Genomic DNA, 25,224 nt, shown 5'->3' with positions numbered 1-25,224 from the left:
ACCAATTACTCCTTTCATGTGTTTTATGGCAAGTTTCTTATTTGCAAGTTATTTGTTTGCATCATGAAATTGTTTGAAGATAAAACATTTTTTTAAATGATTCAATGTTTAAGCCTTTGAAATATCTCAAAAGCTACCCAGCAGACATCTATAAACTTGTCTTTGGCAGATAAACAGTCCAGTCTCACTGATACTGAACTGGAAAAAATGATATTCCTTTTTTGTTTTTGCTCAAGAAAGTTGCCCGATAATTGTATATCTTTCGTCTACGTGGTATCTCCACTTGGTTTTTCAGCTTCTCTGTGGGTCTCTTCAACAAAATAAGAGAAGCAACAACATCCACAAACACAAACACCTGGGACAAACGGTGTATCCTTAAAACATTTATTTTTGTAATAATTTGTCCTTTTTTTTTCTTTTTGCGCAAGTGCAAAAAAATGCACCCAAAAGAGCCACCTGAGGGAAGTCTACATCTTTAAATAAAAAAACAAGCAAAGTGTACATTTATAGTACAAAATTCTCTTTTTAAAAAATTGCACAGTTCGTGTATAATATATATATTCATAATCTCCATTTTAAACAAACTTTAAAGGCTCAGAAAGTAAACAAAATTCACCAAATGAAAAATAAAAACATTTTCCCTAGAATTTAAAGCTGAGGAAACTTGAGACCCTGTTTTCATTTGTGTCCACCATAAATATACATATTTATATGCAAGTCTCTTTACATATAGTCTCTGTGCTAGTGTTTGACCAGACAATCAAAATTATTGCAAAGTAGTTTAGTTCTACTATAAAACATGGGGTGGGGGGTGGGGGATAAAAGCTTCTTTCTGCTGAATGTTCCTTAAGTTATGCAAAAAAAACCTGGGTTTCTTTTCACCCCTTTTGAATTTCCTGGAATCCCTGCTTTCACAAACGTTTCTTTTTCCACAAACTGTGCATTCAACATTCCCATAGAACAATACAGAACTCCAGTTTTGCTTTTAGCTAGAACACACATTTTCCCTGACTTCTTTTTTTTTGTTTCCGTTTTTGAACTTTACATAGCAGCCCTGCCCAGAGGTGGTGGTCAGCGTCGATATGGGTGGAAGCCCTGTACGTTGTGGTTCTGTCCTCTGCCAAATGCATTTGCGGCAGGCTGAGGGGCGGTGGCGGGCTGTGCTGTCGGCGCCCCATACGAAGCCGTCGGCTGGCTGGGGTCAGCGAAGCTGTGGCCAAAGGCTGTCAGTTCCTGCCCGTACCCTGAGAGGGACGACAGAGAGGAGAGTGCAGGGAGAGAAGAGAGGATTTGATTTCAGGGTCATCAGATGTTGATCAAGGAGAGGCCTTACTGCTTAAAAAGTTAAATGGTTCAAGATTTACAAAATTTTAATGTAAAGGAAATATCCACCAAATAAGCCCTACACCATACAATATATTCAAATTGTAATTTTTGTGAAAACATTGTTATTGTCAGTGAATATAACGATCGAAATATTTGAAAGTCCCTTCCAAATGATAATCATGTGTTTTTTTATTTATTTTTCCAATCTCCTTTTTGTCCAACTTTCTATTTTATAACCTGCTGAAATGATCAGTAGTTAACTTGATGATTGGAAGATCATCAAACACATCTCACTGTTTTTCTCTATTAAGGACCCTGAGCTGTAAAACAGAAGCGTATACATAGATAAATTGTGACACAACAAAATAAATGGGCCAAGAATTCAAGTGTACAATTCAATTGTTTCTAAAACAGAATTTTGAGGTTCAATGGTGGATCTTTCCTCTCAATTTAAATTCTGTATTCCTTCAATGAGCCATTCAATGTTGAAATGTATTTTGTACTAGCCTTTAGAGACATGAATGACAATTATGTGTGAATTTTAGAATCAATCCAAGCAGGCTTCATTGAGGAAAATAATCTCTAGATCTTCTTGATCATCAGTGCAACACACACTGTTCTTCTATTCAGACACTGGATGGCACTGTCTCCCAGCAAACAGACACAGGAGCTAAAGTGACACCCAGGAAAGGAAACTAATTTGCCGAAAATGGCTGGTGGAACCTAAAATTCAGAATTCAGAGCATTTTAGATTTAAAAATAAATAACATATTGGTGTTTGGTTATTTTCCTGCCCTGGTTACATCCAGTTAGAACTGGTTTTCGAAACCAAAACCCTGGATAGGGCAACCTAACTGTTATGGACAGACAACATTTACAAAGAAAGAAAGAAAGAAAGGAGGAGGCAAAGTTAGAAAAAAACAACACATTTCTTTCGGGGGTTCCACTAACAGGAAACAAGAAAACTTCTTAAGAACAGGGAGTGGTCCCAACAGGACCTGCAGACAGAAGAATCTGAGAGAAATTGGACATTTACTGGCATCGTGTCTTCCTTTAAATCTTCTTTCCTTTCTCATCCCTTCAGCTATAATGTGGAGACAGTAAATGGGGAAAAACAACGGGTGAATGGACTGCTGATGCATAGAGACTACTGAACCATGAACACATTTTCTGACAATTAGATCATCCTTTTATCATCAGCAAAGCGATGCGGACAGAGAGAGAGAGAGGACAAAAAAGGAGGACATGGTTAGTCTTGGTATAGTAAATCTACAGCCTCTGAGGGGGTTGGCTTGCTAAGAGCTCTAAGAGCCAAATTTCAATGTTAATTTCTTTCAGATCCACTCAGCTGTGAGACTGTCAATGGCTGTGTTTTACTATGCAAGAGTACAGGCAGTAATTTGTATGTACATGCAAAATGTACATGCAAAATATGATAGACGGAGCAAACAAAAGGGGGAAAAGAACCGGGTTGCAGCTCTATAAACACTACAGTACTGAACAAATTCTGCTTTTGTGTTTGTAGAAGACGATGCTGGCACCTACCTGCACTATATCCTCCCTGCTCATCCTGACCATAACTGTGAGAAGGACGCGTTGGTCCGTAGGCAGAGGGGTCCTGAGGGTAGTTACCCAAGCCTATCAGGGAGATGAGGAGACCAGGTTGACTGAACCCAGATACTGCTGGCCGACTACTTTACAATGTTCCCCCCTTACTGAGCTAACAGAGCTGTACATTTATTCTTATTTACTGCGTCTGCACTACGCTTGGAGAGTCATCTCTGCTCAGCTTCATCTGGAAGTCAAAACAAAATGTATTGTGAGTGTGTAAGCTACCTGTTGCTAGACTTTAAACCATGCCAGCCTGGTCTCATGAAATTTTGTGAAATGTGCATGATATTCTTAGACGTAGGTAACGTGAGATACATTTTCATTGACAAGCAAATATTATAAGAAGGAAGCCACTAGAAACAGGAACTACGAAAACCCCAGCAGTGAGTGGGGACAATATAAGGTTTAAAGATGTGAACATCTGGTGAGATATTTAACATAGTTGTTTATTGATTCATTTTGTAATTAATGATTTTATGATTTCTGACAACCTTATCTAAGATTATTTGATTGTTTTTAAGTAAAAAGTATAAACGTAAAAAGACTTTAAAATAGATAAGTAATTAAATAGATGTAAGGCTAAGTGATTGAAAGATGTATAAGTGCCATTTTAAAGACATTTAGATGATAATATGAGATTGTATTGAGGATAATATAGATTGTATTTAGGATAATATAGATTATATTTAGGATCATATTAAGAATGGCAATTGTTTTGGGCCAAGCTGATACTGATTTGATTTTTTTTCCATCATCCTTGTGTGACATTTTCCAAAGAAGGACAAAGATTTGTAGCCTTCTCATCATTGATGCCACTGATGGTCTCCATTTATTTTAGAATATCTAACTTGAAATCGAAAGTTGATTTATCTTTGTTTAAAATGCCACTAGTGTTGTGCGGGGCTGTTGGAAGCACTGACTATTGTAAATACTTGATGTTGTTTGTGTAAATAAGTCGAGGCACAACAGACCTCTTCAGTGTCAGGTCATTCAAGGACATTAGCATTACGTGAGGGACAGAGTTTAGTTTCCCAGAGTTAATTAGCTGATCTAAAGAAATATTATATAATATATATCTTATATATAATATATAAGAAATATATTCTTAATCTTCTTTGACGCACCAAGAGTTAATTTTGACATAAGAGTCAAAAACTTTTCAGAATATCTTTAAGTTAGTTTAATGTTTCATATTATACCAACGAATGTATGGTTTGCTTAAAAACAGATTATTGTTTCTGGTTCTACATTTCCTAAACTCCAAATAATCCAAACTTTCTTTCTTTGTCGAACCTCAACCACTTACTTACTTACATACTCTGACTTATTTTAGTGTTAGAGTTTGTACGTTTCTGTCCACAAAACCAAATGTCCTGCTAATTTTACAAAAACCCTGAGACTGTGCTGTTACTAAAGAGTTTGGTTACCGGACTCAGTTCCTAGACAGGCAGCCAACTAAATGAAAAAAAAAAGCTGGATGGAAGATAAGCACAAGCAGGAAACACTGAACAAGATGGGTGCCTGTCATGACTGACAGCAATCACATGGTTGCTTTCAATGTGGACCCAGCAGTGTGAAGCAGCTGTAAGCCAAGTCAGAGGGAAAAAAGGAGCCAGCAAAAACTAAATGTAGCTTCTGAATGAACATCTGACTCTTATCTGACTGTGTGCTTGTATGTGTAACAGAATGAGTGAATGTTGAATGAAGACCAAGCTTGTTATATTTCCACGGAGGCTGGTTAGTTCTCACAGTATCTCAGGCTTCATTTTGGTTTACAGATGAAAAGCTTCAGCCTCTGTTTCTGTTCTCAGCATGATCTTAAACTCTAAATCCAGCATGCGTTTACAATATATCAAAAGAGAATCTACTCTCTAAATGTTTTAAATTACAGAAATGAATAAAGCACATTATTTTCTAACAACAGAGGCTTAATGAAATATCTTATTTTGAAGCCATTCATGCTAGCCAAGAATGAACCAGCCAGTAAAAGATCCAGAAGGACAAATGTATTCTCGCTGAATACTGTCATAAGGCATTATTAATCTCTACTAGCAATCAAGCTCAAAGACCACAATGGTATCCATCAGAAGGTAAAACCTACAGGCACTTAACAATGCCTTGCCTCTATCTAATACCTGAGTGTATCCACAGGGCAGGTTCACATTTTGTAGACACACATGCAAAGCCCTGCAGCATTGATGCGACATATTGAACATTTTTGTGAGTTAACTTGGCAGTTGGACATGCCTAATTCCAGAAATAAGATTTCTATGGTCATGCTGGTTCTCTTCTGTGCCGATCGTGTCAAGACCGGGGAAAGAAGCCACCAAATTCATCAACAGGGAGGAAGAGGAGGAGGTGGAAGAGGCAGTAATCAAAAAGGGCAGGAATTCTTGAACTAAGTTTAAAGATAGAGTCAGTAGCTTTTTCCCAAAAAATGAATATACTTATACAACCTAATGCTTCCCTATATGACTTATGGACCTCTATACATGTGTGGCGGTGACTGTGTCTGCAGTGATCCTGTCCTATATTGTGATATTTTTGTAGACTAGGGACGTTTCTGGGTGGGGAGCGGATGTGTTTCCCCCAGCCAATGACAGTGTGTAGGTGAGTTTGGGAGTTGATACAAATCAAGGATTGGAAGAAATTCCGAAATATTACGGACGCAGACGTAGCGGCAAAGAAATGCCACACAGATAAAGCTTGTTCCAAAACTAGGGCGAACCTTGGGTTGGCTTTCACCCAAGTACTCAGAGTTGGACTGCTTTCTGTTGGACAGGCAGGTGCAAAACACTGGCAGTTAGCTTGTGCTAGCTTTTTTAATTATTGGCTTTGCCATAACAACTGATGTAATATTTTCAGGTAGGTTGCAGTGTAAGTACAAGCAGTAAACGACATACATGCTAACCCTGCAGTGAGTGTGTGCTTCTAGTGGCGATGAGCCCAGGAGGAGGGGCCCAGGTTGATAATGTGTTAACAAGCTGCAACAAACATTGCTACTGACTCTATCTTTCATGTCTTGTACAGTCAGTCAGGAAAAGGTTGAACCCCCTTAAAAATAAAAAAATGCAAAGCAAAAAAGAAAACATTGCAAGGCAGGATGATCTAATTTAAACCTACCAATCTTTTTACCAATCCACAGCCCAGCTGGAACAGACAGAAATGACTGCTGAAGACTCCTGGATATGGTGACACCTGAGCAGCATCTTCAGGGCAAGGGCCATAGGGGTTTATGTTTGCAAGAAGCATGTATGCATGTGTAGCTGTTCAAGCTTAATGGTACCAAGCTCCTGCTTGTGGAAGGGCTGGAGATGTGCACTTTAATGAGCTTTGTATGCATCCATAAAATATCCAGGGAGATGGGCAGGACCAAGGCGTGAATCAAAATTAAATGGGAGAGAAAAGGGCAGCAAACTGCTAGATGCACAAACTAGATGCACAATGTTTGTCTTACCATACTGGCTATAAGGGAAGTCAGGCTGCCCAGTGGGAGCTTTGCTCAAGTCCTGAGTTGGTGTAGTGGCGGGGGCAAAGCCCAGAGGTGCAGTTCCTGGAGTGGTGGGAGGAGGAGGAACCTGTGGAGCATACTGGTCTGCTTGGGGTGTGCCAAAACTGTAACCTGTTGGAGAGTAACAAGATCATTTCAATGACCTTTACTGTAAATAATTTCCAAGCGTTTCTTTGTCATAGATGTAACATTATGCAGTACAAAGCCTCAGTGTTCTTCTTCAATGTTCACAGTCACACAAAAAATTAAATCACACATCATACAAAAAAATACAACAGCAAAAATCAACTTTCTATTAAATCTGTTCTAAATTGTTGCTGAAACAAACACATTTTACATGTGCGTGTCTTTAGAATATCAACTGTGCTTTCAGAGCAAATAAGGACCTCTCTTCTAGTGAAAAGAGTATCTGCACTCATGCTGTCCATCTCTGATGAGAAGTTCCTCCCTGACCACAACAACAGCCCTAACATGTGTTTTATAAGCAGAATATAAATTACCAGTTTAGCATGAAAACATATTCTGCCTTGAGGATATTTTCACCACTTGAGGACCTTTTCATGTTAGCATGAGGCTATTGCACTCTGAAGAAGGAAACCAAAAAAAAATGACATTTCAACACAGCTGACTGTTATCTTTATCTGAAAATCGAAAGACATCCACAGAAACGTTTCCACATAACTCACAGTGTTAGCATATATGCTAGGTTACCTGTTAATACCTGTGTAAGTGTAAGCAGTGAGGGTATCTGAGTAACTGACCGAACTGAGGTGCTGTGCTGTAGCCCTGCTGAGGGTAGCCCTGAGGTGCAGCGAAGCTGCCCGCCGGGGTCGTGACCAGGAATGCGTTGAAAGGTGATGGAGGTTGTGTGGGGGTTCCTCGACTCACGGACAATGGAGGTCCGTACCCACCTGCTCCAACACAGAACAGAAGTTTGTATAGAAATGGTTTTACTTTACATATGTGTATGTCTTACATTAGTTTAATAATATTTGCTGCTAGGACTCTGAAGTACTTTGATTACATTGTGAAATATGAGAGCTGCTTATTGAACTATGTAAATCTGTTTGTCCTGACTCCAGCTAAAATCATGTTAACAGATAAGTATGGATCAAGGTTTTACATTTAGTCGTGTTTATTTATACAAATCAATTTCATTCTAATCAAATATCTATAAGCACAACTAGACAACAAGAAGCTTGTCTACTTCCTTCCTTACTAACAGACGCATCACGAATCACTCAGTTTGAGCATTATTGGAAACATCTGAATGAAGTAAGTACAAACCTAAAAAACTATGACATAGCTTCAAAAGTTCTGAAGCGTTAAAATGAGTAAATGTAACATAGAATACCTTTTATTAAAACAGAAAAAATACTAATAAAGAAAAGATTTGAATGTTGGCCCAGACTTTTCTATCTGCATCAACTTTAACAGACAAAAAATTGAATTTGTTGATTAATAATTGATTAATATGAAATATTTGGCTTTGCAGAACACAAACTGAAGTTGAATGAAACTGAAGGGCTGACACTGCAGTGAGCTATGCAGGTTGACCCGGAGGTGGTGATATGAAACCAAGCCTGACCAATAGCAGGAGGAGGCTGGAATCTATTCAAGGCTGCCATCTGTCCCAAGCAGCAAATTATCAGCCGCCTCAGCCATTATGAATCAGTGATAACACTTGCTGTTAACTGTCATCAGCCTATTGGCCGCACTGAGTGCAAGCCCATTTCTGTGACACAAGAGCTTCAAGAAAAGCAAACGATCACACAGAAAATACACAAAAAATATCTGTAATTGATCCATTCAGTAATGTAACTTACAGAAACAGAACTCACTAAATGAAAAGAAAGGATATTTTCTGTGTGTTGTCAAGAGGAGATGAAACACCTACCTATGGGTTGGCCAGTTGTCGACACCCACACTCCTTCAGGAACAGAAAAAAAAAACATTAGACTGAGGACATAACAGTCAGCTAAAATATAAAATGTCTACAGAATCCTGTTTAACATTGAAACTGACCCACATGCTGGAGGCTAATGAAGAAGCAGCAGGTTTAACACATTTAAACAGTCGCTAGGTTTCTCTCTGAACAGTGAGCCTCTCTCACTCGGCACTGGGACTCGTTCCCACTCACCCTGTGGCCCGTAAGCCTGTTGCCAGCCCTGGGCAGGCTGTGCTGTCCAACCATTAGCTGCACTCAAGATGCCCCTGGGTGCCCACTGGCCAGGGCAGAGCTGGCCAGGAGCTTTGCTGTCACGAGGTTCAGCCTTCTTCACTTCCACCTGGACAAAGGACAAGGAGGACACATTTGGCAACACCTGTATACTGTCCATGAAATCCCTCACCTAGACAGACCTGTCCTAAAACTTATAATTTAATCTCAACATGTTGGGCCATTTTGAAATCTTTCATTTTATTTGTATTCGAATAATGAGGGGTTGTTGTTAAATGTTATCTAAATGTTAACTTTGTAGCTGTACAACTATGTGTGTCAGGTACTGATTGCCAAGTCGGAATTTCACAGTAAACTAATTAATACTGAAAGGACATTACATTTTGTTTGTAAATGCATCGACTCCAGGTAAGAGTCTCTTGTGATGTACCTGAGAAACATAGTGTTATTGTTTTTCTTTAATAAAATGCCACATTTATAATTAAGTCATCTAATTGAAGTTCATGACTTACCTTTATCCAGCTAACGCTTTTAAGAATCTCATTTCATTTTAATGTTAACTAAGTTTTAGGGGGAATGGATGTAGAGATCAATTTGTATCTTAGTTGTAACACAATATAAACGATAGGCATGCAGATATTAAACATAAACAGTCTTTTCAGTCAATTTTTCATTGAATCTTCATACTGTGTCAAAGGTGAGAAAATATTTTCAACTGAGTACACGAGACTCAAACACTTCGATCTCAGAATACAACGTGAAATCACTGCAACCCAAAAAGAATAGAGATCTGTAGTTTTTTGGGGTGATATTTCTATCATAAAAATAAAGCTTATCTTTATTTTTGTTTGGGTAATATTTACTTTCAGTATCAATCAGAGACTTTATCCATGAATGAACTTTTAAACAAAGGTGATAAAGCGTTACAGCGGTGGATGACATAAAGTCTCATTTAATGTACCACCCCAAAAATAATACTTCCTGCAACTAGGCAAAGCTATCAGCAGTTAACCAGAGCAAAGAAACAGGTTGAGACTAAGGGGGAGCCACCAGAAATAGACTGAGGGGTTGAGTTATTAGGGTCACCTTGCAGGAGGAAAACGAATCGCAAATTTCTTCCCGCTTTAAGGTGTTGCCACCTTCCCCAGCCTCCCCTCTTCCTTCTCTGTCGACCTAATTACATGCACATGTTTCCGGCAGTGGCCCCACCGCCACCGGCAGCTATCTGAGTACCTTCTCCCGTGGGCATCACAGCTACGAGTGATGGATACCATGACTCCTGTACAGTCCCCAACAGCAGAACTGGGATTTGTTGCACAGTTTGATGTGCTCCAATTTCTAATTTTGTAACACATATCTCCCAGTCTCCCTCAAGTCCCAGGTAAGGTAATGTCAAGTCAAGAACAATGGATTAAGTTGAGTCTTCATTCCTGCTTGAAACCAGGGCAGAGTCAAGGGGGGCAGCTACCACCTGAGAGTACACAGGTTGGGTGTAATGAATTACCCAGAACTGGGATTAAGATCATCTTGTTTATGTATCAATCAGTGATATTCAGTACAATATCTTGCATTTACTTCTTATAATAGATTGATATTACAAAATGTAGCAAATCTGGTAGCTTCTTCTCTTGGGAAAAAAATGAATTAAAAATAGTTAAAAAGCATCACGCAATTTATCAATGCTTTACAATAAACAAAATAATCGCTCTGAGGTCAGGTAGTTTACGGAGTTGCCCTCCACGTCCCTGGTTCAACTGCAGCCAAAGACTTTTGTTGCATGTCATCCCAAAAGTACTTCTACATTATTTACTGTATCTCCTACTCTCCCATAGCAAAAGAAAAAGCTAAAAAAAAGTATTTACATTTTCCGGACTTTACAAAGCTGAAGCTGCTTTAACAGCGTCAATAAATGTTCAAAAGCTTTGAACAAATATCAAACATGTCAAGCATTGCAGACTGACCTCTAAATATTGTAATATGAAATGTAAGTCTGAAGAATAGCAGAAAGAGAAGACACTTGATGATTTTTTATGACACTACCGGATAAATATTAAGAAGCTGTGTTTGACTTTGATTATTTTCTTATACAAACAAATAATTTCTGTCTTCATTGAGGGCAGAAAAGAGACTGTCTCTCTTCTTGTATCTCTGCAGAGATTTAAGAGCTGCTAATTACAAAGTGTCTTTTGGGGAAAAGGGAGGTTGTTAGTGAATGAGAGCTTTAATAGAGCCTTTTAAATCCAAGTGTCAGGACCGATCCTAGCCAGATGTTTATCAAGTAGTACTTTAATTTACTACAGATATTTCAGTGGTTTGTTTTACTCTGCTGAATGTACCAGGTGGTGGGAGACTTCCAAATACAACAGAACAATAGATTGCATGCCAGAGGGTAAGGAATTGTGCTTAAATATAACACTATAGTGAAATAATTATTTATTTCCCGGATGGATAGATTACCTGACACTATCTGAAGTGTCTTTGCACAGTAAACTCCAGCCATCTGGTACACCCACTGAGTAAAAACAAACACTACAAGTGACATGCAAATATTATTGTGAGACTCATGTCTCATCCTGAGCAGCGTTTCAGAGAGAACTGCCATTTGTTCTTTAGAGAGCTGACAGACACAGTATGGAGATTCTTCAACTGAGGTCACTGACTTGAGCTTTTTCTTTTAAGTTTTCAAAAAGAAAAAAAAAACATGTTGACATGTAAGTGACCTGCCAACAAAATATCAGAAAACAAAAGAAACAGAACTGATTGGACCAATCCTTTAGGTGATTTATAGTCTGTGGAATCATTTACAGTTATTAGTCTTAATGTCTTTTTTGGCTTTAATATCTTTAAATTTACTAAAGACAGATCAAACCATGTAGGTTTCAAATTAGCAATCAAATGTAGATTAGACATCCTAAAGGAGTGGTCAGTGTAAACAAAGCCTTGGGTGACAATAGAAACTGTATTATAACAGCATACATGAAGGATCATTAAGCCTCTGGACCTTTGACATGCTGTAAGTATAAGGGTTGTATTGGTTGAGAGCATAATGCATTATTGGCAAACATCAAGACATTAACTTAGTGGCCTGATCATTTAAAGAGGTTACCATTCTGTTATATGATGCTAATGTCCTTTTAAAGCAGCATCATAGTACATCTCTCATTTTGTCACCCAAGCCTCTGTTCGGTCTTAAGGGTAAAATAAAACTACAACTACACACTTTTTTGCCCATGATGTCGTGAAAATGCATGTTGACAGCCTGGTCCACTGATTGTTCGGCCTCGAAAGTAATAAATCCAAAACCTAGCCAACGACCAAGAGTGAATCAAGGTAGCAGGGGGGTTGTGACAACACAAGATGAAGAACAGTATTGGGCTTCAGCAGAGTGAGGATCCGTCAAGACTGAGCAAGAGGCTCCTGGGGTTCGGATGATGTCGCAGACTCGGAGAACAACACAAATCCAAGACTAAAGCCTGAGGGATTGAAGGAAACTTTTTTCTTTACTGTGCAGTGAAAAATTTAGTGAAGATAACAACACAGGACTGCTTAACTGCTAAACATGACGACTGATGAGTGCAGCATTTGATTTCATGTGAAATGTCACAATGAAAAGTTCAATTAAGTGCATCCTCCACCCACTCTCAATCTTATATGCCAATCAAACCAACATTTTGTTACTTTATGCCGTTTCATCCAAACCCCACCTTGATCTGTCCCTTGGTATTTCGCTGTGGAGCTCACACTCGCAGCAGCCATTGTTAATGCATCACAAAAATATGGAAAAACACAAACTGTAGAATGCCTAAAGCTTTCTCCAAGCTTTCCCAAATTCAGTATTTTACTTTTGAGTCAGCCAGGATAAGCCTAAATGGACAATTAAAATATTGCTCACAAAGGTAACACAAAGATATAGGCCACATCTTTTTTTCTTAAAGTGGGAACTGCTGATTTTAATCAAGAGTTTTCATGGGAGATATACAAAGGTCATCAACAAAAAAAACTTTATCACGCCACCTGCTCATTCAACTTTTTATTTGACAATCTGTAGCAGAACTTTTCAGAGTGAGTGCTGTGCTGCTGTGATCTACTTCCAATCTGATTCACATTACGCATTGGCAGATCTGGGTTGTGCACACAGCTCTACCTTGGGACCTAACCTGAATCCAATTAACCATCCTAAGAGACAACCAAGATTTTTAGAGACCTCTAGTACCCTGCCAAGCATTCCCAAGCTTCATGATCTATCGCTATTAATAACATCTGTCAATGACCCGTCCTGTATCTAAATTTAAATTCAAGTTGACACATAAAACAGTTTGACATATCCTGGTTAAGCTGGCATGTCTTAGTAACGCTTCAAAAGAACATTTAAAGAACTTGAACTTCTGATAAGAACCAAAAGGTTGTGGACAAATTATAATAAGGATAGAGCTGAGAAATGGTTGATACAATTTGCTGAGTTACATACTGTTTAAGGTACTTTGTGGTAAAAACTTTAATTTTGTTTTCTTTATTCTAATTATTTTGCTCTTTATTGAGCAAAATATTTTGACCTTTCAACTATTCTAATGGAAAGCTAGTGCAAACTTTCTGAATAAACTATTTCATGATTTTCACCAGCATTTTCTTTTTTCTTCCAGGAAAACAATAAAATAATCTCTTTCACTCTGCCTTATTATAATAATAATAATATGCAAACATTCAGCCAACTTTGATGCAACTTTGTATACGCCCCATTTGAACCAAGTATGACATAATTTGGTGCCTTTACATTTGGCCTGTACCTCTGGGCTACCAGTGAATGCACAGTAACCTAAAGGAGAAAAGACAAATCTTAAGAGACACCGTTAATCACATTCAAACCATTCACAGGGAGAAGGGGGACAGAAGAAAGAAAAATAGAAAGGGCTTACTTACAAAAATACTTAACTTTCTACATATGGGAAAACACATACTATACCAATTAAGAAACAAGTATCGGTTAAGACTTAATCAATGTAAAGAAAACTTAATCCGGTGTTAAAAAGCTAATGGTTTTAGTAAAATCATTATTTATACTATTAAAAGATTATGTTATGGTTGTTACTGGTGCACTACGTACATCATGTTAAATTCCAGTGACAAACTATTCTGAGTTTCTCCCAACAGAGAATGAATGGGAGGTTTGAAGAAGAGCAGGAATGCATGCTGTAGGTCAGAGGCCACTGCACCACTGCTATGTAGGACAAATGCAGATGAAACAGCTGTGACTGTAAGTCAGCGAGCAGAGTCTGACACCAACACTGCTGGTGGCGTGGGGTCTGATTCCCAGTGAGGCCATCCATTCTAAAAGTGTCAGTAACTCACGACTCATTTATCATTAAGAGGATTTAATCTGTAATTTTACTCGAAGAAAAGGTCTGAGATTTCTGTCAAAGCGAAAGCTTTTTTTAAACCCTGTTTTAACAGACACCATTGTTCCTATGATAACAATGTAGTTTTCACCTTCAGCACTGTGACTGCAACCAGCCTCTTTAAAGGACAACCCCCCTCCCCCCACAAACACACTCGAACTGTGCTCAATGTGCCAGTTGCATGTTGTGATGAAGTACTGAATTTTTTGGAGCACCTACTTTCCCCCTGCAACCTGCCTTCTATCTTTAAAAGTTACTGACTTCCTTTGCTTTGTAACTCTGTAGTAAGTTTTACTTTGTAGTAGATCAAAGATTCTTGGGGCTCAGAGATTCTCTCTAAAGGTGTGCATCTCTACTTCACAAGACGATTACGATCCCATTAGATTCTCTAGAGCTACGATCCGATTCAGAGATGACTCATTAAAATATAGAACGATTCAGTACGATTCAATTCGGTATAATTTCATTAAATCTGCTCCGATACAAAAGATAATTGAATCAAAAGTTCAAAATAACATGTGCATGTTTTCATTACTTTTCCTATAGACAAGAGAACAGGCCTACTGTACGGAAAAATATTCTGTCATTATGTATATTATGTGAAGTCTTTATCACACATACATACACACTTTGAAAGGTAGTTTGGGGGAAGAAATGTTTTGTGTTACTAAAGCTGTTTTTACATATCCACATCGGAAAATGTCACTGAAATTTGAGCTCTTCTGTACATCTCTCTTTGTGGGCTTTGTAAAGCTCTGCTAACACTTAAAACAAAGAACCTGATTCCCCAAGAGGAAAAAATTCAAACCAATTTTACTATGACAGGAATGAAATCATCAAAACACTTAATTTCTCTGATTATCACACATGAATTGCAAGTGACATTCAAGTATTTGTGACACTTTTCTACAAAGTGTAAAGAAGCAAACTTCTTGAAAGTTTCTCTTCCTCCATATTAAGTCCACATGTCTTGATTTCTGAGATGGAGAACTCTAAATTGCTGATGCGATTTTGGACGCTGTTGTTTTGTTCTTGTGAGCTAACTATCGATAACTGCAAGCTCATGCTAGTCTTGTCAGAATCAAGTCCATCGAACTCGGAACCTTTAACGTTGAAATCGGTAACCGGTTCAGCATGGTTATCCTTACACAGCTAGCTCTCTCTCCTTAGAATATGAAGCATCATCATTAGTGAGACTACTGTGAGGACAACCTGGTAATCACAGTTTCTGAAATGTATTTAGCTTCTTCTCGTCTTTGGAGGCTAACGTTGCTAACACCTTAAAGTAGGCCCCTCTGTGCACAGTTAAACCCTTTTCACACATATGGAAATCTCCTGAAAAACTCTGGAGATTTGGCTACCCGGAGGGACTTTAGGCTATGTGTGAACGCAAACAGCCGCATTTTTCGCGCAGACTTTACCCGGAGTTTCTCCGGCAAGACCCCTAGTATTTTATCTGCAGAAAGTCCGAGTGAGCTGATGTCTGAACGCGGCAGCATATACTCAGGAGAATTCAATTCGAGCCATTGGGACCCGAGTGATGTTTATATACAGTGACTGCCTAAAGCAGCCTTTCCCAAACTTAGGACTGTCGCGGCCCACTTTGAAATACAAAATTGTATTGGGGTGTGTCAGTCAGACATTGCCACAGACACTTAAGGGAATCATGGTGTTCATGTGTTTCTTTTAATAACAGCAGTCAATATAATAAATGAACAATTATTTGAATTTGTAACGGTGACCAGCTTAGCTTTTGTTCCTGCATCTCCCGTTTCTGAGCGCACCTGACTGTATCTCATTGTCTGAGCTCCCCTGAATGCAGCACGCTAACAGCGCATCTCCTGAGTAACGGCAGAGAGAGAGAGACATGCCCAGAAAAGTCTGAAGACAACTAAGCAGACTACTGTATTTTCTGATGCTTCTTACAGACTTTTTATTATTGCGTGTGCGTCCTTGAGACACAACCACACACACACAAGCCTCAAACTCATGCCTCGTTATATAAACGGCTTTACCGTTCTGGATTCGTGTGTCTGTGTGTGTACATGTGCGTGTGTGTGTGTGCGCATCGGGGCGAAACTCCGCCGTGCGCGACACAGAGCAGAGGAGAATTGTAAATGCGCGACCATGATAAATAAGATAAATAACATACAGCTAGTAAGTTTGTTTAATACAAGTACAAGGTTCTATAGGAAAGGTATCCTTAAATGACTTATGTTGTGATCTCGCGCTATATAGGCTAGAAAATAAAATAACATGAACTTGACCATCAAGGGGGGGGGGGGCGAACACTGAATATTGTGATATATATATCTTTTTTATATATATACGTGGTGGAGGCCTGTTTGCGGCCCACCTGTAGTACCCACACGGTCCACCAGGGGGCCGCAGCCCACACTTTGGGAAGCACTGGCCTAAAGTGTCTGCACGCGACCACTACGATCTCCGTGCACGTAATTAAAATAGTGCACGCATTATGTTTTCTGTTTGTCAGTATGTTGTTCTCCTCTCTTTTGTGGATGTTGTCATTCCATTGGACTACACATAGCATTGATATAAAGGCAAACATTCTCATTATAACGTCGTGTAGCGGGCTCTGTTGCTTCGGCCGCTACTTCCGCGTTGTTTATTTACATCACGTCTTACCTCAAGAAATCCCCCGCCCCCCCTCCCCTCTGACAGGGAAAGTCCCCCGCTGTGAGGAGCGTATGTGAACGGCTAGGTCGGGAGAATCTCCGGAGCGGTCCTCCTGCAATAATCTAGATATTATCCGGCGTGCATATGTGAAAACGGCTTTAGTGGGGATAGCTAATTTTTAATGTATTCATCATAATCAACTTAAGAAGAAAGACATATTGTAAGCCCAGAGACCGTTTTTCTATATCTGCCCTGATTAGGACCAAATGAGGTTAAAGCCGGCCAAAGGCTTAACCAATGTTCGTCTAAAGGCTTTTAAGATATAATCTTTCCTTGCTCTCCTTAGGAGTGCCTGAAGAACTCTTCTTTCCTAGAAATAATATACTTGACCGAGTGGAAATGTGTCTGTGGAAAAGTCCTATGTTCTTACACAAGGTCATGAAGGACACTGCATCAGTCCTCATCACAGCCCGCCATTTCTGAAGCAATCATCACATTTGAGCATGTGACAAAAGGTGGGGAAATTATTTCTAGTTCTGCATCATATTAAAGACTTTTACAATTGGGCAAGTTTATCTATGTCCATTTGAATTACCTGGTTTCATGTATATCACAGAAGAGCATTTTTCATTACATCTTAAGAAACAGTCAGTGATTTCTTACATTTTATTTCCACTGTGCTGACTTGGTTTAAGGTTTTATTTTACATCCTTTTGTGCTTTAAAGGTGTGTGTTGTGCCCGCTACGGGTGACAGTGTTGTAATTAAATTGAATATCTCCATCTGAATGGGTTTTTTTCTCTTTGGGCCAGAATAGTTTGTCATGAGATTTAAGATGGTAAGGTATGGAGAGGGGAGAGAAAAAACGGGATCAGCTTTTACCTCGGGGCCTCTGCTTCTCCGCATCATAGATCATTACCACCTCTGTGACCTTGAATGGGACAAAAGGGAAACAGTGGCTCCATTTAGAAAACCAGACAGCGTCCTTTCATTGTCCAATTAAATATTCTACCACAATTTGATCAAATAATAATTAATTGTCCAAAGGCATTCCAATAAAATTTAAATTTTCATACTATAGTATTGACCCTGTCCAAAGTCACATCCATTCAAGCATTCTAAATAACAATAAGAACTGACTTGCGTTATGTGCTCTGCAATACTCACCACTCCGAATCTATTGAAATAGTCCCTGAGTTCAGGCTCGCCGCAGTTATGGGGGATTCCACCTACAAATATCTTCTTTGATTTATTGCTATCAGCTTTGCTGCCCTTCTGAAAGAAAACAGGGAGTGTATGATTTCAATGTCTATTATAGAAGGATCACTCTTGGAGGAGGCCAGTTAGCCAACATCTATTCAGACAGTGCAGAAAAATTAGGTTCTCCTCTTGCCCTGGGGTACAATTCTTAACATGTCATGTCAATGCAAACACTAGTCTCCACAGATCAGAGAGCACGGCTTACTCCACTTACTCTCATCCACAAAGCACTTCATGGCTGTGCACTACACTCACGCTGTCGGGGCTAGAGGCTGCTTAAGACAACTGTAAGTTTTAACGATTACATCTTCTGCTTTAGCCATGCTTCAACCAAATACGAGACTTATAAACATATTTTCATAGCAAAAGCAATAAGCAAAGCCTTTGCATTATAAACAAAATGACTAATAGATCTGCAGTGGCTTGATAGCATTTTTGATTGAGTAACAAATTACCCAAGTTGGTGCAGAGACTTCTGTCTTTCATAGAAATTACAGCGGATGGCAATTTCCTGTACTTTACCCTTTTACTTTACTCTACTCAAATCTAAGGCTTTTCATTTTTTCTTAGCTTTATGAAATGCAGTTGTAGAAAATAAATTTCGGCAAAGAAAAAATATTTTAAAGATCCAAATTCAAAAACTGTTCTAAATTTAAAAACAAATTGAAAGGTGTATGTATTATCTAGCATGGCTTTATCGAAGATATATAATTGTTACATTTGGAAACTGTAACTTGAACATGTCAACAATTCAGCCCAGTGAACGCTGAACCAGATATCTACAGTTATTGCTGCAGTCCCTTGGTCACAAGAAGATGCTTCTGTGATTTATCAAAACCCCAAACTCATTTAAAGAATTCTCAAAAGGTATGAAGGATGCAAAAAGCAATCCTTTAAGAGAGAAAATGAAAAATCTGAAAATGAGATTCAGGTCAAAGTCATTGAGTGAGGATGGAGACATTGACATCCTAACGTGGCCTCCCCAAGTAAAAATCAGATTCCTCTTACCCAGCCCTCCTTGGTTCGAGACTTTTCAGGCTGCATTCCTCTGGGAGTGCAAGGCTTCGGGTCAATCTGACAGCAATAAAGAGAGAGAGAGAGAGAGAGAGAGAACGTTTGACTTTCGGCCCAAATTAAAGGCACCTTCAAATGTCCTTCTTCACTGAATCTATTACAGTATATTGGTTCACCTCCCACTACTGAGAAACATATGTACTGACACACATTAATTTAAATGTATGGCTAATAAAATGTTATGCCCTTCTCAGCCTCAGTTAACACAAAAAAAAGGAGGCAGCATGTCATTCACGGGACACTGATTGTATGGAAGCATTAGAGGTTAAAACCAGATTAACAGCCATCTCTCAGAAATCCCGGTTTTTAACTGCCAATTTAGCTCATTTGGCTTTGAACAGGTTAGTCTTGATGGGCATACAAATGCCAAAAATCTGCATCATCGTTACAAATGTCTGCAGGCAGGTACAACCAAAAGCCAGACTGTACTTCTCCTTGAACAACTTCTGAGTCCTTTGTATGATGAAACACAAGATGAGGTTTTCACATTGTTCACACAAAACGCAGGCTGATTACTGCGCTGATTTGACAATCTGCTCTTTTATTTCAAATACTCACATTTCTTCCATCAAGATTGTGCGGCTTTGTCTCCAGCACCGTCCGTACACAATTGGGGTCTTTGAATTTGACAAAGCCGAAGCCTCGCGACTGATTTGTAGTTTTGTCCTTCATGATGACACAATCTACTACTTCCCCATACTGTGAGAAGTAGTTTCTCAGTGTCTCTGAGAAGAGAAACAAAGAAATAATATAACAGTGTTGCTTCATAAAATGAGCACACAGACACGCAGCAATACTGTGAATGTGAAATTATAATCCCAGGTATAACTCAGCCCTGTTTCCCTCCAGAACAAAACAAGGTACCATCATTATTTACTCAACTCATTCTTTCATTATGACAAATGATGCTTAGATAATGTCTTTAAGTTCTCAAAGGTATTAAGTTAAGTTGCTGAAGCTTGATTTTGCTTTAAACAGATTATTGGTAATTGTACCAATTAAAATAAATGTATAAATAATTAAACAGTTAAATTAAACAGTGCAGTCCCACTCAAGGTGTACAGTAACACTCCTAAATGGCTAACAAAGCACTGACCCACTGTCATGTTTCACGGCACCAAATATACACCCTACTATTGTAACGCCTTCACACACCCACAGGAGCAGGGAGTGCAAGTTTGAACAAATGAGGACTCACTTTGCAGCAAGTTATCGTAATTGCTTTTCTCATTGCTGGGAAGCCCTGAGGCATCGCCACGGAAACAAGCTCAGAGTTATAGAGTTGTAGTTCAGATCTTAATGTTAACAGTGCTGTTAACACAGGCAAACCCTTGTGCAGTGTTATACAACGAGCAAGAGGCAGTAAAGGCCTTTGGAAGAACTAAACCATCTCTGAGCAGGTCTGAATGAGTGGATATTGTAGAAACACACCTGGTTTAGTCTGTAGACTTTATAATGTAGCCCACCACTGTTGCCTGTTTTCAACTGATCCTAAATCATTACTGGTGAATGTCACCAATAGCCTAATCAAGGATTTGATTTCACTTTGGATATTTGGTATTGGTCACAATTTGTTTTTCTATGCATGTGTAAAGCACATTAGGGATACTGTACCTGTCTCATTCAGGGTTTTAACCACAGTGTGTGAGACACGGCCTCAGCTCCCTGTGTCTTGTAAACAAGCCAACAGTTTGGAGGCCGGGTTAATCAGAGTATTTAAAGCTGCATGTAAATGGGAATGATCATTGAATGTAAATTTTCTTTTTCCATGTAAAGTTGATAGGATTTTTTTTTTCAGAATAAGAGCCAAAAAAGGGATTAGTTGGTGCATACAGATATAATGTTTGACTATTAAACTTATGCAAAGACTAAACGTGGCCGTTGGCACAGCATTAAAACAAAACGCAGAGATAGGTCCGGCTAATCAGGACTACCTTATCAGCAAATGAATGGAAGCAGGAGGATATTCTAGTCCTGGTGAACTTGTTTCCGTTATTTCCTTTTCATATTAAAACTCATACAGTGGCAAATGTGGCTCCTGAATGCAGCTGCACCCCACAAATGAGCAACACAGTCGTCTTTTAAGTATATTTATTTTCTTGTCTTTTTGGATGTTCATTAAGATAGATTAAAGATTTAGAATCTGCTAATACAATGCAAAAAAAAAAACAAGAGGGTAGCAAAAATAAGAATGACACATTCCAAATACAAGAAAACTGCATCAATAACGCTGAGCAGAGGTCACAAGCAGACTCTTACAACACTCTCTGAGAGACACTTCATGGGACATTTGCATGAATGCAATCTAGATACTTGGAAAATGCACAGCACAGCTCCAACACTTTTCTGCAGGGCTATAGCATTGTGACATGTTTCTATTATTGTCAATTTGATATAATACCCACTAAATTGATCTGTTATACATGACTATGTATCAGATGTGTTAATATTGTGCACTAAATCTTCTATCAATACATCAATATTACCATACAACACACAATTATTTACACAACCATATGTGATAAAACAATGATGTACCTTACCATAGTGTTAAAATCATGTTATTCCACACAGTTCTTTTCTATTTGACAAAATAATCCAGGCACCTAAATTGCATTAATATCTACTGGTGTCATAACACTGCTGTGAGAGAGCTTAATGAAACACAGCATATATGCACAAACAGGCAGATACATCAGACAACATCTGATCACAGATAACACATAAAGAAGCAAGTCTTTCTCCATCTGATAAACAGTCACAGCCATGTTGTTATTATATTGTCAGCGAGCTTATCACACAGCCTATTTTTAAGTATTGTATGATATGTTAAAAACTCTACCTCATGTAAATTAATCATCTGTTATATAATAGCATATAGGCATTTTTGCACTGCTATTATCCTATTTAGCCTTGCAGTGTTTCCCCTACCATTAGTGTTAGGGGCCCCTCCCCGCCGTTTTTATTTTTATTTTAAAGATTTATTTTTGGGCTTTTTGTGCATTTATTGTAGGGGTAGGATGGTGGATATAGTCGGAAATCAGGGAAAGAAGTCATTTAAGGATACCTTTCAGACAGAAAAGGACATCTGTCATTAAAAGTAACACATGAACACCAAGATTCCTTCAAGTGTTTGTGTCGTCGTGTCGTCGTGTCGGCTTGTCCCCACCACCCCAACGCTGTAAACCTAGGGGAAACACTGCCTTGTATATAGTAGTCTTTTTTTGCTTATATTATGTTTATATTTAATGTTGTTCTTTTGTACATTGAGAGCACAGTTACTGAAGACAAATTCCTTGTGTGTGTCTAATCATACATGGTCAATAAAGCTGATTCTGATATGTCCAACATAATTTAATGATATCAAAAGTGATATTAAGTTAAGAGTGGACATGCTTGGATGTTTTGAAAATATTTCCCAGTGAAGAATATGTCATGGCTCAATGTGACCAGAAAATCTATAGAGTCATTTTTTTTTAATTCAAACTCCAAACAAGACTTTCAACAAGATCCTGTGGTGTGAAAGCAAAACCCTGCCGCTGCAGCAGTGCTACACAGATTTCTGTTCATAAAAAAATAATAATAATTTTGTGAGTAAAGAAACAGAGCCTTCATGAGTTTAACATGTGACTTACCTTGTGTGGTACTCCAGTCCAATCCGCCAACGAAAAGTTTCCTGAAAAGCAAATGACCATGAAATCAGTCATACAACAATCACTTTGGGGGGTAGATTAAATGAGAAAAGTCACACACACTGAAGACAGGACGACAGACAGAAAAGGTCTGCCTATCCACATGCATAGAGAGACACAAAAAAAATGTATTGGTGGGGAAAATTGCAGGCACAGTTTCAAAGGGATACAAGGCTACAGCTGACTAAACAGTCAAGTACACAGATATTACACAACATGAAGCAACGCTAATACCAAAGCTGCTGCAGCTTACAGAGAAATATACGCATAGCTTCAGATAAAAAAAAAAATTGTCTTGCATTTGTGTGAGTCATGTTAGATTGAGTCTTCTGGACTGGAGGTCTCACTTTGTTCCTCTATCACTGAATTCAATGGCCTTGACAATAACAGGCTTTTATTAACCTCCTGCCACGTAAGTTACCCCGGGACAGAGCCAGGGCATTTAGCAAGCTAGCACACCGATGAGCTGACAAGCCGAATCCAAAAAGCTACAGCAGCTGATTAACACTGACTTGAGCCTACACCGGTGACACCCGGAGTACCCTACCCCCCCTGTCGGAGGGGGAGCGGAGGAGAGCAGCTCGGCTCCCCGCAGGCGGAGCGCTGAACTCGGGGTTTGTTAAAACTGGAAGTTCAGCGGTGATTAAAGAAGCACAATCAAATAAAGATAACGACTTCTATAATGTATCATCCGGCAGCATGTGGTGGCTGTGCGGGGGGGAAAAAAAGTGAAGTAGTAGTGGAGAGGAGGATGCTCCATCCTCCAGCAGTGCCCGCTAAATGTCCTCGCTCTGCTGAAGTCTGCGAGAGGAGACTTTCGCTTCGCTGGGCGAGCTAAGCTAGCCGAGTTACTCCGAGCTAACTGAGAACAGCAGTTAAATAAGTAACAATATTCAAATCATTCATTTGACAACCCGTGTGTCAGCACTCCGGACAAACGTGGCACATTTCTCCGGAAGAAATAACAGCAACAACTAATCTACTTCGATGAATACTTTCACTTTTTTTTGGCCGTCTTTTCCTCAGGCTAGCGATCTCGCTTAGTTAGTAAAGCTAGCTTAGCTTACGAGCTAACGTTAGCTGTGAAATGACAGCTTGACAAGACAGCGCGCTCACTACAACTTACAATACAGTTTAAAGTTTCATCAGGTTTCAGAATGTTTGGGTTAAATAGATCTTACCCGACTTCATCTCCGACTAAGTTGTTGTTCATTTCTGAGGCTAAATGGGGGGCTGTAGGAGCTGTGACCGGCTTCTTGCTTCAGTGCTGCCCCTCTCAGACTGAGAGCGGAGGAAGGTCACTCCGCTTTTTGGTTCAAACTGTTCTGCGCAATGACGACGCTGCAGGGGGGCAGCGGCCTTTAAAGGAACATTACAACCAACCAGCCTGCACTGCCTTCACTATTTTTATCTTTCCAAGAGTGGTGGTAGCTACATGCTTTAAAGCCAGGGGTCTTTTTTTTATGTCTCAGTAAATGGAGTTAAATTAATAATATATTTATTATAAATAATAATCATTTAAAATGCTGCTCAAGTATCATTCAATTTAAAAGAATGTATAAAGAAAATATATAAAAGGTTCTGGGAAATTATGAGTGTATTGAGTTAATCTAACTGATTGTATTTTTTTGTTTTGTGAAAGAAAGAGAAAACAACAGGTTATAGCCATCTTATTCTGTTAAACAGTATCGAAAAGGAATTACATCAATTACATTACATTTAATCTTTCATATTTAATTTATAACCATCTACGACTCTGTTTTTGCACATTTACATTTAATCTTTCACATTTAATTTACAACCATTTACGACTCTGTTTTTGCACATTTACATTTAATCTTTCATATTTAATTTATAACCATCTACGACTCTGTTTTTGCACATTTACATTCAATCTTCCATATTTAATCTTCCTATTTAAGACTAGTAATGCTTAGTTAAATCCTGGTTGTATATATTCACATTCTTATTTTTGATATCTTTTACTACTTAATTACTTTGTAGTTAATATTATATTGTGTTTAGATTGCTAACATTGTGTTTTTTACTAGCTACATGCTTTAAAGCCAGGGGTCTTTTTATGTCTCAGTAAATGGAGTTAAATTAATAATATATTTATTATAAATAATAATCATTTAAAATGCTGCTCAAGTATCATTAAATTTAAAAGAATGTATAAAGAAAAGGTTCTGGGAAATGATGAATGTATTGAGTTAATCTAACTGATTGTATTTGATTGTTTCTATATTTTTGATCTATTTTTTTGTTTTGTGAAAGAAAGAGAAAACAACAGGTTATAGCCATCTTATTCTGTTAAACAGTATCGAAAAGGAATTAGGAAAAAGGGCGTTCAAGTATGCTGCCCTACAAAGGCAAAAGGCAGTAACTTCAATTTTTTTCGAAAATGAGTTTTTGTCATTTTTGGAACATTACAGATGTGCTTTATCATGTGGACAAATATCTTGAGTCAATTGTGTTGTTCTTTTGAGAAAATAGTAGGTTGTATTTGCCTTAACTTCCAAAAGCCCTCGAGAAACCAAGG

At 38.6% G+C, this 25,224-nt stretch overlaps 1 protein-coding gene across 4 annotated transcripts; it reads right to left on the bottom strand.

Annotated features, from left to right (window-relative positions):
- Positions 1 to 370: 370 nt before the first annotated feature.
- On the bottom strand, positions 371 to 24,014 carry dazap1 (DAZ associated protein 1). Of its 4 annotated transcripts, none has more exons than XM_061033882.1 (14): positions 23,864 to 24,014; positions 22,626 to 22,666; positions 19,549 to 19,715; positions 18,925 to 18,990; positions 17,824 to 17,931; positions 17,539 to 17,587; positions 11,848 to 11,930; positions 8,589 to 8,736; positions 8,346 to 8,378; positions 7,210 to 7,359; positions 6,395 to 6,559; positions 2,872 to 2,964; positions 2,363 to 2,410; positions 371 to 1,244 (listed from the first exon to the last, which is right to left on the bottom strand). In XM_061033882.1, exons 1-14 carry the CDS (start codon positions 23,893 to 23,895, stop codon positions 1,072 to 1,074), a joined length of 1,356 nt encoding a protein of 451 aa, XP_060889865.1. In that variant the 5' UTR covers positions 23,896 to 24,014; the 3' UTR covers positions 371 to 1,071. The 4 variants fall into 4 exon arrangements, with proteins under 4 accessions (XP_060889865.1, XP_060889867.1, XP_060889868.1 ...); XM_061033884.1 differs by having other exon boundaries at positions 17,824 to 17,928; XM_061033885.1 differs by lacking the exon at positions 2,872 to 2,964.
- Between the last annotated feature and the right edge of the window lie 1,210 nt (positions 24,015 to 25,224).

The sequence above is a fragment of the Labrus mixtus genome, chromosome 3 (genome assembly GCF_963584025.1).
Source record: "Labrus mixtus chromosome 3, fLabMix1.1, whole genome shotgun sequence".
Taxonomy (NCBI): domain Eukaryota; kingdom Metazoa; phylum Chordata; class Actinopteri; order Labriformes; family Labridae; genus Labrus; species Labrus mixtus.
The sequence above is the reverse complement of the archived record's forward strand: the minus strand, read 5'-3'. Positions and strand labels throughout refer to the sequence as shown.

What these genes read in the sequence shown, in the direction of transcription:
- dazap1 (XM_061033882.1), bottom strand. Translation starts at nt 23,895, where the DNA reads ATGAACAACAACTTAGTCGGAGATGAAGTCGG. An exon ending in CTCGAACCAAGGAGGGCTGG is followed by an intron (nt 17,932 to 18,924) that starts GTAAGAGGAATC and finishes GTTTTCTTTCAG; the next exon opens with AAGGGCAGCAAAGCTGATAG. An exon ending in GCAGGGAGGATATAGTGCAG is followed by an intron (nt 2,411 to 2,871) that starts GTAGGTGCCAGC and finishes TCCACATTATAG; the next exon opens with CTGAAGGGATGAGAAAGGAA.